The sequence below is a fragment of the Ochlerotatus camptorhynchus genome, unplaced genomic scaffold, assembly GCF_037179485.1.
Source record: "Ochlerotatus camptorhynchus isolate MF236.1 unplaced genomic scaffold, CSIRO-AGI_Acam_v1.1 ptg000033l, whole genome shotgun sequence".
In the NCBI taxonomy this organism is placed as follows: Eukaryota; Metazoa; Arthropoda; class Insecta; order Diptera; family Culicidae; genus Ochlerotatus; species Ochlerotatus camptorhynchus.
Window position 1 is genome coordinate 4,046,894 of NW_027040524.1, and position 15,215 is coordinate 4,062,108.

Here is a 15,215-nt window from a genome sequence, read left to right on the forward strand (position 1 = left end):
AAAGTAAAATGTGAATGCCGTAAGTTCGTTAAATTATTATGCGGGTTTAGACAGTTTGAGAATTTTCCCATTAGACCAGTGATTCCTATTGACGAGGCTTGGTAAATGATTGTGTTGACCGAAATTTTGCTAAAACCAGATCCGAATTTCGGTAAACTATTATATGTTCAACGAAACATCGACAAACTTTCAGTTTACTGAACAGAGGACAGATTTTGAATTTAAGTGTGTAGGTATTTATTATCCAATTAGGGGAACTACATAATCTACAGTTATTCAATTTTTCGAAGAACAGTGCGTCATATGGACAATATAAATAGATATTTTTGGTTGCTAGTGACACATTGTCAAGAGCAATGGACAGTACACAACATCCAGTAGACCAGCAGTAGTGGAGGCGAACCAACCCCAGGCTGAAAGAAACCTAACCTAACCTAACCTAGACCAGTAGAGACATTTAAATTTAGAAAAAGTTTCACCGGCTGGAGTGGGAATCAAACCCTCACTTCGTGGCACACACAATGCGCATGAACGACAGGAGACGACGCTGTAACCATAGGACTACGAAGCCCAGATGGGTCATCTACTTGATTTCATTATTGGTTTGTTTGTCAACATCAACAGGGTTCAATATAACCCCAATGCTGGATTGAAAAAGCAAACTATCATTGAGGTTGCTTTGAAACTGTTGATTTTGTCAAACAAACAAATTTAGAAATGTAGTAGCTGACCCATCTTGCCCTACCTTACCCTACATATCATTGTGTCGTTTATACAAAATACGAATGCGAGAATGACCTCAATTCACAACTTTAAAGGTTAGTTGCCTCCCTAAGCGGATCCCCGCATCCTAATTCTTTTGTTAATCTACCTAATGTTATTAGACTTTCTGAAGTTTCTTATTTAAGTTCATTTGATGATTATGATATCTCATTAGTATAATTTAATAAATAATTGAAATCTCTAGTTCACCTAATTAAATAAGTAACAATTCGTGTTCCTATTTATGTGAAATTTTTGGACAAAACGTTCTGATCATCTCGTCCTATATAAGGACCGAAAGCCAAGTTGAAAGTCGTGAATTCTCCATTGTATCCAGATATGTGGTAAACCTTCCAGCGTGCATCAAGCGGAACATAGTCGTTGTCGGGGATCTCAATGCTCGTATCGGGAAGAAGGATCTAACAAATGAAGATAGAATGGTGATTGGAAATAGTCTATTCCACGAGTATTGCAACGCGAACGGAATGGGGTTAAAAAATTTTCTACATGGTCTTCAGCTTAAAAATTATCTTACATTCAGCACTTCAGCGTCCGTCACAACAACATGGAGTAATGGAAAGACCAGCTCGCAGCTCGATCATGTCATCATGACCAAAATGAATTTCATGAAAATTCCGATAATTCGTGCATACTATCAGGCAGAGCTAAAAAGCGATCACAAAATGATCGCTTGCACAATGAAGAAAGAGGAGAGGACTGAAACAAGTCACCCAAAAGGACGACAGGCAAAAAGGCTAAAAATTGATTTGGAATTGCTGAAAAACAACGAGGAAGAGCGAATCAGATTCCAAGAAATTATTAACAGAAAACTGGCAAGAACTCCGCAAGAAGCCACTCCTAGTATCGATGACAGGTGGAAGAATATTCAGACAGCCATTAACGATGCAGCTAAAACAGTACTGACAGATCCTGGATCACCTGAGACGCCTCGCAGAGTAAATGCGTCAAAAAAGTACTTGCAGGCTCATCAAAGGCAGTTGGCTGATCGCAATAATCCAGTACTGAAAGCAGCGGCCATTAAAGCTAGAAAGGAGAAGAAACAAGCTTATGTGGATCATTTCAACGACAAAGTACAGGTATTTCTGTCTGAAATTGAACAAGAAAATCCTCTTGCCCAAATGTCGAAAACGTTCAAATTTATTAAAGGCCACAAACGAAGGAAGGACAATGGAAACAGGCGGTATATACCAATACAGAGATGGAACCAGAAAATTCAAGACCTCACAGCCGAGAACTCAGATTCCCAGGTCAATACGTTCCCGGAAGACGACGGCCGTGATGCAGGAGCTGAACCGACTAAAGAAGAAATTAGAAACATCATCTGGGAATCGAGGAACAATAGCGCACCAGGACTGGACAACCTCCACAATGAGTTTTTTAAATACGGTACGGAAGAACTCTTAGAAGAAACCACATCATTGATGAAGGAAGTTTTCAGAACGAACATGGTACCAAAGTCGTGGACGGAAACGGTACAGATTCCGATTCCAAAAATACCGAATCCACAGACCATTGAAGACTTCAGGTGCATCACACTCTGTCCGAGTACCTACAAAATTTATGCCAAAATTCTGCTGGATCGTTTGAGGAAACAAATTGAACCCATCCCTGGTTATCAAATGGCATTCCAGGCCAAAAGAAGTGCATCTGACCAGATATTTGTTCTGCGGAGGATACTTGATGAAAGATGGAGGAAAGGCTGCAAGACAATATTGGTATCTCTAGACCTGAAGCAGGCATTCGACAGGCTAGACATCTCGAAGGCAGGAACAATACTGTTAGAGTTGGGAGTTTCAAAAGCATTGGTGAATCGAATCATCTCGGCCTGCCTTCACGAGGAAACTTCGATCCAATGGTATGGACAACGAACAGCAATTTTTCAAAAGTCACGAGGAGTGAAACAAGGCTGCCCGCTCAGTCCGCAGCTCTTTATATTGATGCTCCATCACGTGCTGATGTCAGTAAAGGAGTTTATGCCGGAATTAAAATTGTCACACGAGTTCACCATCAAACTACCTTGCATATTAGGATATGCCGATGATCTCCTTTTTATATGCAACAAGGAAGAAGACGTAGAGAAGCTCTTATCTATACTAGAGCCGCTGCTACATTCAATTGGATTGGAAATTAATGTTAAGAAAACGAAAGTTTTGTACAGAGATCCGGAAATAACAAAGAACATAGCTCCCGAAAAAACTGTGAAAATTGGAAGATACGAGTTGCCGCTGGTTACAATCATGAAGTATCTGGGCGCCCAGATAACTAGTAGCTTAACGCGAGGAGCGACCACAGCAGACAGAATTCGAAAAGCCCAGAAAGCTTTTTACCATCTTTGTTCTTTCCTTAAAGAACATCCGCTGAAATGGTCAGTGGTGAAGAGACTGTACCATTGTCTAATTACACCGGTGGTTACATACTCCATGGAGGTAGCAACGATTATTAAAAGAAACAGGGATGCGTTAAGAAAGATGGAAAACGAAATGCTGATCACTCTCCAAGTACTTAGTGTAGACGATGAAAATGACTCCCAATGCAACGAACAGGATGAATCCTCGATGACTCAAGAGGTCAGATCTGAAACTCGAACACCAGATAGATCAAACCCTGAAAATCAAATTCGACCGGAGATGGAGAACGAAAGATTGGTGGCAACTAATCATAGCGAAGACGTTGATAACACGCAAATTGCATTGAAATTGTTGGGAGGCTACACAATCAACAATAAAATCCGAATAGCTAGGCTCAATTACTACGGGCATATAATTAGGAGCGAGCAGGCGGGAATCCTGAAGTCAGCACTTGAACTTAAAATAGATAAACCGAAGAAAATAGGAAGACCAGCATACACGTGGAGGACATGCATTCGACAAGACATAGAAAGAACTGGTATACCTTTGCACCACTGGCAAGAACTGGCAATGGAGAGGCATAAGATGAAGGAATGTACAAAAAGACTATATGACAAAATGGTTGAGTCGGAATATGAAGAAGAAAGTGGTTCTGATTGGGATAGCGATGATAGCTCGCTAATACCTTCGGTTTTCCTGGGATTCAGCGATGAGGAGGATCCGTTTGCAGGAGCCGACAGCAATTGAACTTCAATAAGAAAACGCAAGCAGACTAATAGTATTATGCAGATTAACTAGTAGAGAACTAGTTTAGGAAATAAGTAAAAGTAAAATTAGAGGTACGTGACAATTAATAACTTTTTATCTTTTGTAGGTGTTGTTTTCCCCCGAGTTTATTGTATTCGATTACTATACTATTCTCTCAATACGTGAAATGTTTGATATATGCGGTTAAAGAATTTGAGTTAACTTATTTTGTTTTTCGTTTTTCTCTTTTCTTCAAGTACTTACATTTGTAAACAGTAGTCAATGTTAATCTATGAACTAAACCCTACGTGACTGTAAAATCGTTCTTTCCTTATGCGGTATTGGTGCATGTTTAACTTTTCGCGGCTGTCGGATTCAACGCGTCTACGTACTCGGAGCTTACGCAGGAGTGAAACGCAATTCGGTAGGGCTTGCCAAATGCTTTTGAGCTCATCTAGTTTAGAATTTATTCGTTACCATCGCAAAATCTTGAAATGACTGATACGTCCGTTAAACTACACACCAAAAAATTCTGAATTTTACTGGCGATGTAAACATCCATGCATGCAAACATTCATACATGTAAACTTCCTTTTCACGTAAACTAGCAGCTTGCAAGGAATGTTGCTAACAAATGTGGACAGTTGCATACAATATATGGAATATTGCATGACATGTCTCATAAATTTACACGATCTATAATCTAAACTTGTATGATATAAGACGCTCCATTTATGTGCATCATAGTAACGGAAATTTACGCTACTTTTTTTAGCTGTGTAACTAATTTGATACAAAGCTGATTTGATACAAATATGTAGAATACCTAGGGAGGAAACCAAAATTAATCATCTTGCCAACATAGGCTATCACATTTATTTTGGTGGCACTCTTTAAGTGATAATAAGCCGTTTTTTTTTTTTTTTTTTTTTAACGGTTGTTGTGCGCGGCGCTCAAAATTTGCTAGATTTTCGTATTTTACGTAATTTAGATATTTAGCTCTAAACCGATTTACTGATTCGAGGTCGTTCCTTATGCGGTTTTGGTGCATGTTAAACTTTTCGCGGCTGTCGGATTCAACGCGCCTACGTATTCGTAGCTTACGCAGAAGTGAACGCAATTCTGTAGGGCTTGCCAGTAATCCAATTCAATCCGCCGTGCGAAACAACCGAAGCGAGAAAAAAAAAAAAAAAAAAAAAAAAGAAATCTCTAGTTCACCTAATCAATCATGCTTTATTAAGTACCTGCACTTGTGCTTGTAATCTAAAATTAAACGTGTTTCAAGTATTTTTGACTTTGACCTATATTTATTATATCTTAGTTCGACCCAGGTGACACCTTCAAGTGACTAAAATCGAAGACAACAAATCAAGAAGACTGGCAACTTTGTCAGAATCCAAGCGACAGATACAGTAGCGCTGCACTTCAGTGAAGGTGGAAGCAACGCATAGAGAAATGAGCAAATACACAAACCCTTCTTCTGAGGATGTAATCTTTGCTATCAAATTCGTTCGAAGCATTTACCTTTGAGCGGCAGATGACGCGATTGTACCTGTCTCATAGCGTTTGTGTGAGAAAATGGAAGAGTTGCCAGTCTTTTTGATTTGTTGTCTTCGCTAAAATGCTACACTTTGAAGTTAGTTTCCTAGCTGATTTTTAAATTATATAGGGTATATGTTCCAACTATGTCGCACCACAAAAATACGTATGAGTATGTCACAATAGATGCACGCCACAGTGAAAATCCCTAGCCATAGTTCAAACACTTTCTCCAATCAAAATGAAGCACATATAAGATTAGTTACAATACCATGTACAAAAAGGGTGTTTAACATTGTTCCCTGAGTAATACCTCAATGAAAACAACAATGAAAGCTTGTCACGCAAGTAGAAGGAGCACTGTTGGGCACTAATATTTCAATAGTATAATTCCCTTGCAAACCCAAATAAATCTATCTGCGTAAAAATAAATAAAATAAGAGTGATTTGTAGCAAAACCCGCCAGTATCGCACCCAACGTCAGTGCCTATACGTAAGCGTACTACGACGCGGCTCTCAATCAAAGGAGTAACAAGTGTGATACTATCACTGCTAGACTAGATCTTTGGTTCTCTCATGCAGTGGTTTATCAGAGAGGGGAAGCTTAGTAATCCACATTGCCTGCCCATGGTGCCATTCTATCGCGGCATGAGCCAGCAACGCAAGCCATAAGCCCACCGTCTCCAACAATCCACTATAAAGCATGAAATTAAGCCCGCCCACCAACAACAAGGTGCAAAAACTAGCCAAGGGCAGGGGATTATATAACCAAAAATTCCTATATTGCCGTTGGCATTATTATTTTTTTGTTAATTACTTTATTTGTACAGGCTCAATTGTATAAACTTTACAGAGCCATGTTATCATTTTCTTTATACATTATAAATGTCTTAAATCTAAAATTAAAGGATTTGACCGATTACTCGCGGTCTTCTCGAGGTTAGTGGATGACAATTGTTTGGATCGGGATTTGGAATATGATTTATGATTCAAAAATTTCACTAATTCTAAAACATGTACTTAATCCTATCGACTCTGTAATTATACAATTATTACAGAAACAAATATACAAAAAAACACACACACACAAAATACAAACTAAACACAAGGTTAATCAAACTTACAATCTATGGTTAATATTCTTAAAGAAAACATATATGAGTTGCATAAACTCCAGATCGCATCTAGCCCAAATATCCCGAACTGGGGCATTAGGTTGTCTACCTCGAGCCCGAAGGGAATCGTACAACTCGGATCTGACTCCACGGTGCTCAGCACATGACTAAATAATGTGATCTGCGTCTTGGTAACCTTGTCCACATTCACAGAGATTACTGTCCGCGCTTAGCGAATAGTGATTGGACATGAGGCCAGACATCACACGAATGTAGTCTCGACCCACCTCCAACCCTTTAAACCAAGGATACTTAAACACCTTAGGGATGATCGAATATAGCCATCGTCCCAAACTCCCTTCACTCCATATATTTTGCCAGCAGGCGAGTGACTGTTGACGATAAATGAAGGAAAATTCGTCGTAGGCGATTTGTCGATCGTAAGTATCGCCTTCCATAGCACCCACCTTTACAAGCGAGTCCGCCTTCTCATTGCCCGGAATCGAGCAATGAGATTGAACCCATGCAAAGGTGATGACAAATGATCTTAAAGATAAAGCACTTAGAAACTCTCGTATTTTTATGAGAAAATACGAGGAGTGCTTTACCGGCCTCATGGAGCGAATAGCCTCGACAGAACTGAGACTATCCGTAAAAATAAAGTAATGATCTGGTGCAAGTGAGGTGATAGCAACATATACGGAACAAGGATCCGTTGGCATTATAAATAATCTTATTGGGGAAATTGCTCTAATGTTGGCCTATGGTTCTACGATTGGGCCCATCGCTAAAAATCTGCTGTTTATCAATTTTATCTAGATGAACGCGTCATTGGGACGGTACTAATGGATATTTTGGTCACTATTGAAAATTTAGTCAATTGCTGAATTTATCTATTGTCCCAAATTAGGGGCATTTAGGCCGACATTACATCCATTTCCCCTACATACTTCCTTTGCGTTTTCACTTTTCGGGCATTTTCGTGATTTTATTTTTTGTATTTCTTTTTTTGCACTAAGTCATGTGGGTTTCGCGTAATAAACATTGTGCGGATTCTACGGTGGATGGAAGGCTCGACACATGCCAGCTAGAAGATATAGCGTAGAGAGGCCGTTTGTTGAGAAATTTAAAAGCCTAGGAGCGCATGTTCCAGAAGTTGACGACGTAGAAGACCAAAACGAGTGTGTAGGAAAAGCCGCGATAGAACGGGAAGGAGCCAAGAACCAAGCTCATCATCGATATTCGGCTCTAGGGAAGGAAGTAAAACGTTCTTGCAAACAAGGTATGGCGTCTACTGTACGTCTGAGTGGAGCAAAGAAGAATCCAAAGATACCTGTAAAAGATGCGACTGGACAGTTGCTTTTAGGTACTGACCCACTGACTAGCACTGGGTTAAGCACTTCGAACAACTAGTGTCAGCTCCGAGACTTCTATTTCGAAGTTATTCGATGCATAAAGTTCAACATAGTAGCAACTCATGTTGCATTAATTATTCCGTGATATGTGGGTGATACACACCGACTTTTCCAATAGCTTAGATACAGGGAGTCTCAGTGAAGGTCCTTAACAAGGGGGATTTGACTGTGTACGACAATGATGCCTCACTATTCCGTGTAGGTGATCTAGAGGCAAGTGTGCACTAGACCTGTTCATTTTAAACGAAATGTTCGGAATGTAACGGGTCGACCGTGATTACTGTTCGTCATGTTAATTTGAACTTTTGTGCAAATTTTCAGCAAAATCGGTGTTGATTTAGAGGTGCTTCTAGTTAATTTTATGTTTTCAAGGTAATTTACGGCTTATAATATTTGTATCTCGAGACTGAAACAACGAAAGCTGCTGTAACAACTTTCATAGCAAAGCTTAATGTGTTATCTACCAACTTTGTGGCCAAAGGTTGACTATTCGAAGTGATTTTATTGAATTTTCACTTAGTTTCATGCTCGAAGATATCTTAAAATGTGAAGAATTTTAAAGTATTTGTTCTACGAATTTTCCACCCATATGATATAAAAATGTGTAGTGTACGGCATAATGTTCCTCATATTGTTCTAGAAGTTTCGTTCCAACATAGTTTTCGTGTATATTTCATAGATTGAGAAATAAAAATCAGAAAAGAGGCCGTTTAGCTAAAATTCACAAGACAACAGAACCAATAAAAGTCAATTAGATTGACAGAACATAGTTGCATTGCTTTTCAATGACGACCGATGACTGTTTCATTGATATATGATTTTTTCATAAATATGAATCCTCAGTAGACGTGTTTTTTTTTATCAAAGGCAAGTGTCACTCGAGCCATTCAAAATTTTCGTTATTTTATAAATTGCTGTTATGGTTCGAGTGACACTTGCCTTTGATAAAAAAAAAAACACGTCTACTGAGGATTCATATTTATGAAAAAATCATATATCAATGAAACAGTCATCGGTCGTCATTGAAAAGCAATGCAACTATGTTCTGTCAATCTAATTGACTTTTATTGGTTCTGTTGTCTTGTGAATTTTAGCTAAACGGCCTCTTTTCTGATTTTTATCTCTCAATCTATGAAATATACACGAAAACTATGTTGGAACGAAACTTCTCCCGTATGATGTATATGTGATAAACTAGCCTACGGCTAAAAATCACAAAAATAAAGAAAAAAAAAAATCCCGTATGATGTTTAATTTTTAAAAGATGAAGTTTTATCACCAATTCTTTCTTATAAAAGTTTCAATAAATCGTTAATAGTGATGCCTCAATGCAGAAATTTAAAAAAAAAAAAGTATTTGTTATATTCAGAAATTCATATTTTTGTATGCCGTATTATTATAATAATTTTTGATATTCATGAGCATGAGCGTGATTGACCGCCCGCGGTTGCTACTCCGCTATTACCAGATCATCTGTAATTACACAAAGAACCAACAGATGATGCTTGGGATTAGCTATCATCCTCAGTGTGTAAAAACTGTTGATCTAAAACTTTACAAACTTTAGAAATACCAGCGCCTGCCGCACCCGAATGCAGGTCAATAAAGGATAGGGAAGGAATGTGTTGACAGGATACTCGCTTTGTTGGAAACCGAGAAATCCTTTGCACTTTCACGAGAAATCACTGGCCCGTAAATCTTCGCTACCAAATTCCCCAGTTCAAATATTTGAAGAGGTACGAACCGGGATCATCATTATTATCAACTACACACATTGAACAGTTCAGGATTATTCTATGTTTGGTCCGCGGGCTAGACGTGGTCTCTGGAAATCAATAAAAAGAGCATTCTAGCGAAGACAACATACCAAAAAGACTGGCAACTCTTCCATTTTCTCACACAAACGCTATGAGACAGGTACAATCGCGTCATCTGCCGCTCAAAGGTAAATGCTTCGAACGAATTTGATAGCAAAGATTACAGCCTCAGACGAAGGGTTTGTGTATTTGCTCATTTTTCTATGCGTTGCTTCCACCTTCACTCAAGTGCAGCGCTACTGTATCTGTCGCTTGAATTTTGGCAAAGTTGCCAGTCTTCTTGATTTGTTGTCTTCGATTCTAGCCAATTTTTCCAGCGATATACATTCCAGGCCAGAACGATAAATAAATGAACAGCTTCAAACATATTCATCGAACCATAAATACAGCAAGCGAAAAAAAAAACAAGTATATAGCTAGGTCATGCAGGCTTGGTAGATTTGGTCGTTGAGTGTGAACTTCGTATTAGAACTTGTAATATACTGCCGTTATAGGCATAAATGTTCCATGGGACCATGCAAACAAAAAGTCTGTTGTAAGCTAGTGTTGGTTTACAAACAAGCAAATAATGACAATAGAAAATTCCATAACACCAATAAAGACTTCGGAATGAGTCATGATAAGCGTTTAGCGTCCATCTAATTGAAGATTAAAATCTATTTTTGATGGTTCCACAATTTGTTCCAAAACCCGTGTACATTTTGCGGAAGTAGATATATTTTGATTTTTGGCCAATAATAACTATAGAAACAATCCCAATCATTCACCATGAAAAAAACAATTTCTAATTACTCTTCTCTCCTTACGATGAACTTATCTCTCTAGGATTACGTACCAGACATTTATACTGTGAGTAGACACGTGGGATTGTTTTTTTAGCAGCATTTGATTCCGCTGGCGAGTGTGCCTTCTTACAGCGTGCAGCTATACTTCTACTTCTCTCCAAACTAAACGTGCACTCCCATCGAAAATCCGTTCCCAATTTCTATTCTTTCCCAACAATGTAGATAGAATCCTATACACATATTAATGTGGCGTGATTTCGAAGCAAATTTGTGTGGATTTGAGACCGCTTTCACAAAATAAAAACTTTAAAAATAGGACGATTAGAAACATAGGAATAACCTATCGTAGAGCTGGAGAGAGCATTCAGTTGCAGAATTAATTTGTTTCACAGATCACATGTTTTCGTCCGATCATTCAGGTGGCACTCATGATTAAATGCATGTGGGTAAAACGTTCAACTCATTGCGGAAACATCAGATCGGTTTCTAATCTTTGCAGCAAAACTAACAGGAATGACATTTTTAATTGGGTTTTTAAATCAACAGATCATTCGAAAAAAATGGTGAACTAAAGTGTGCTTTTATGTGTATTTCCATTTCAGAGCCGTGCACCGATCTCGGCAAAGTTGGTAGCTAATATGTTATCAGTGGCTGGTGCCGATCATATCATCACGATGGATCTACATGCTTCACAGATTCAGGTATGATAATCTTTGTTTTTATCGATTTGAAACATTCATTAAAAAACGCGCTTCTCCTTGTGTAGGGTTTCTTTGATATCCCAGTGGATAATTTATATGCCGAACCGGCAGTGCTCAAGTGGATCCGGGAGAATATCGTAGAGTGGCGAAATTCCATCATTGTGTCGCCGGATGCCGGCGGTGCTAAGCGTGTGACTTCGATTGCTGATCGATTAAACGTTGAATTTGCTCTGATTCACAAAGAGCGAAAGAAGGCAAACGAAGTTGCTTCAATGGTGCTGGTTGGTGACGTGACAGATCGGGTAGCTATCCTAGTGGATGATATGGCCGATACGTGCGGCACTATTTGCCATGCGGCAGATAAACTAATGGAAGCCGGTGCCACCAAGGTGTATGCCATTCTTACACATGGAATATTTAGCGGGCCAGCTGTTTCGCGGATAAATAACGCTTGCTTTGAGGCCGTAGTTGTTACGAATACTATCCCTCAGGGTGGACATATGAAGGATTGTCCTAAGATTCAGGTAAGCAACTTTCTTATCTGCATCAGTGTTCCTAACATAGCTAACCATCTTTTCATTTGCAGTGTATCGACGTGTCCATGATGTTTGCTGAGGCTGTCCGCCGAACTCACAACGGCGAAAGTGTTTCCTATCTGTTTTCGAACGTTCCCTATTAAATAGAACACGTTCGTACCTGGACAACGCTAGGAGGGCAAAAGGGAATGGATTTAAGCCACGACTCCTCGTAGACGCCATTTTTCTAACATTTATTTTATCATCGTTTATATTTTGAGGAAGTACACATTTATATACAACAAAATATTAACATTTCTGGCTATGAAAGACTCGCAAACTTGAAAAACAATCGAAAGTGATTGGATTTATGCTTTTAATAGGGGGACCATTTCTTTTGAAAAGGTCCCCCTATTAAAAGAAAACTGACAATTCGTGATACATAAAAGCTATCACAGCGAACAAGACATGCAAGACTAAATAAAACGAGCAGCCCATTCGACGGAGATTTCCTTAGCTCCTTAGGCTATAACTGTAAAAGTTTCACCCAGGTAGAAAACTACAATAGATCAATGTTTTTTTTTATACCCTTCTTGGGCATTTGTTTTTGAGATCAATGTTTTAAATAGCCATTCCATGATAACCATGGGATCCCTTTCCATAAATATTGTTTACAGATCTTTAATGACAGAATGCTCTTGATGAACAAGATGGGGAAATGTTTCCCCCTCCCCGTTTTAGCACGTAGATTCAGTATATAGGATTGGTTTTAATTGGAGAAACAGATTGAGTTATGATATAGAGAAGCGAATGATACAATTATTGGAGAAACAGATTCAATGATAAAAAGATGCGAATTATACTTTAAAATCAAACTTTATGTAAGGTGGATACAACTACCTACGGCAAGTTCTAATGTCTACGCTATTTGATAAAAAAAAAACAGGAGAGAAATAAAAAAGATAGTATTACAATAGTAATAATACGTTTTTTCCTACTGTCCGAAGACCCTAGAACTCCAACATTGATTCCAATCGATTAAAGTACCCGTAATCTAAAGCCCTATAAGAGAGCAAAACGCGAAGACAAATAAAATAACTGGCAACATGATGATATTTGTTACACGCACTAGTAACACTAAAAATATTGTACTATTGTTGTTATTGGTAAGAAATGAGATTTACTGAATGTTAACGACGATTCTTAATTTATTTTGAAATACACTTAATTCTGTTTTTACGTTTTTAGCAATCAAATTTAATGTAATAAATTCTGGAACGCGCAAAAATTGGTCAACTTCAAATTGGTGTATTTCTGTTAAAAATGCATAAAAAACCTGAAATGCTGCATCTGGAAGTTGAGTGTATATATAATGGTTGCTATGCACGCTAACTTGAAAGTACCCATTAATGGTTAAAAAAGACCCATTTTGAAGAAAAGTGGCTTAACTCATTAAATGAGTAAATTTTTTACCCATTAATGAGTATCTGTTACCCATTAATGAGTAATTGTTAATCATTAATGGGTAACAGATACTCATTAATGGGTAAAATTGTTTAATCATTAATGAGTTAAGCCACTTTTCTTCAAAATGGGTCTTTTTTACTCATTAATGAGTACTTTCAAGTTAGCGTGTGAGTTTTCACCGTTTGCCAGCGCTGCCATTTATACAGATTTATCTGTATTATACAGATTTTTTAATCTTAATACAGACCCGATACAGAATACAGATTTATCACAGATTTTTAAATTACAATACAGATTTATACAGATTTTTATAAAATGCTTGAGAAAAAAAAATTCAAAATTTATAAAAACAAAATAACTTGCTCGATTTTATCAGCGTACCCCCTTCTCTCCAAAATTAATTGTTGTGCTAAAAACCATATTTTTTGCAGTGGGATCTGCTCGAGGCGTTGCTGTTTCTTTTACACGGACAGATTTTTTTGCATTGAACCAAAAAAAACTTTATTTGTATTTAAACAAACAATTCCGATTGAAATTATATTGCATTTTATTGTTTCGATAATACTTATTCAAATTAATTTAAAATAAGATTCTTTTTGTTTTAATAAGCCACTCTTCAACTGCAACTATTGTTAAAATAACAATATTCTTTTATTAAGCCAACAATAGTTAATTTTTAATTTGCATTTATTTGTTGTGTCCGTTCCCCAGGCCATGAATGCAAAAATAACTACAAACCATTCCCTCGTTCCCGGACAAAAATGTAAACAATAACACAAAACTGTCCTCGTTTGATTCAGTTTTTTTTTCCGCGTTCGACGTAAATATTGTTTTTAACATTGAATTTCGGGAAAAAAGTGCAAGATTTCCGAAAATCTTGAGACTTGAAGTAAGTAATTATGCTGCAGTTGTTAAATATAAACAGTTTTTCAGTTATTTTTTTCCTTGATTTTTTCCGTCGATCTTGTTTTCCGTACTGAGTACGCCATGAAGGCAGCTGCCTGGACCCTACCTATCGACCCATCAACTCATGAACCGGAGAGATTTTATGCCTCAGAAAGTTTTTTTTTTTAATTCAATTGCAATTCTGTTTATTACTAAAAGAAAACAAAACATTATTGAATCAATAAAAATATTTTTACTTCTACTGCGTATATTTTCAGGCTTAATAAAATAAATATGATTAAATCAACAAGAAATCTCTTTTAAAAACAAACATATTTTTTTTGACCCAGCTGCCAAATTGGACAGCTCACGTCAAAACCATGAAAGCTCTTGTAAATTAGAAAAGATTTTCTTTTTGATTTAACAATCCATGGGTTTTTAGAAATAAAGATACTGGATTGTTGAAATAATAATGGTTTCTTTTTGCAGCCAAAACAAAATGAAATTCTTATTAATTTTACGTCAAATATTATTACGTTTAAAATATTTTTTCTGCGTGTATGCTTCTCTCACTCCCTCCAACGGAAAACGCAGTCACGCCATTCACGGTAGTTTCGCATTGAAAATGTATTTCGTAAGAAATTGCGGATTTTATGATAGTCTCCATACTGCAAAAATGATTTTACCAGCACTGGTGGGGTGACATCTCTCGACTTTTCGGTGTAACTACCACACAAATGATGTAATTAATTGTATTCATCTATATTAAAAATATCAAATAGTAATGAGCTCGTGCACTTTTTTGCATTTAAAACTGCTTATCAGGAAGATAATGAATAGAAACTAAAATCTCCATACATTTTCAAACGGCTTCATATCACTCTTATAAATAAGTACGGACGATATCACAAATGGCGCAATTATATCCCGTATGGTTAGTACGATAGCCCGAATAGGTGGTTAAGCACTTTTTATTGTTATTTTGTATGCACTGTATTTGTAAAACAACAAAACATGATTAATTAAGAAAAAAAATCGTCAATACAGAAAATACAGATTTTTTAATAGAGTGGATACAGATTTTTTATAAAACCACCT

General features: G+C 37.4%; 1 protein-coding gene across 2 annotated transcripts in view; it reads left to right on the plus strand.

Annotated features, from left to right (window-relative positions):
- Prps (phosphoribosyl pyrophosphate synthetase) overlaps positions 1-12,190 on the plus strand; it is a 34,215-nt gene extending 22,025 nt beyond the window's left edge. For both annotated transcript variants that reach the window (XM_065231552.1, XM_065231542.1), the window contains 3 exons: positions 11,152-11,250; positions 11,316-11,774; positions 11,837-12,190. In XM_065231552.1, coding sequence (XP_065087624.1) covers positions 11,152-11,250; positions 11,316-11,774; positions 11,837-11,929 — 651 coding nt within the window. In that variant the 3' untranslated portion in view covers positions 11,930-12,190. The remainder of the gene's footprint in view (positions 1-11,151; positions 11,251-11,315; positions 11,775-11,836) is intronic.
- The last annotated feature ends 3,025 nt before the right edge of the window (positions 12,191-15,215 follow it).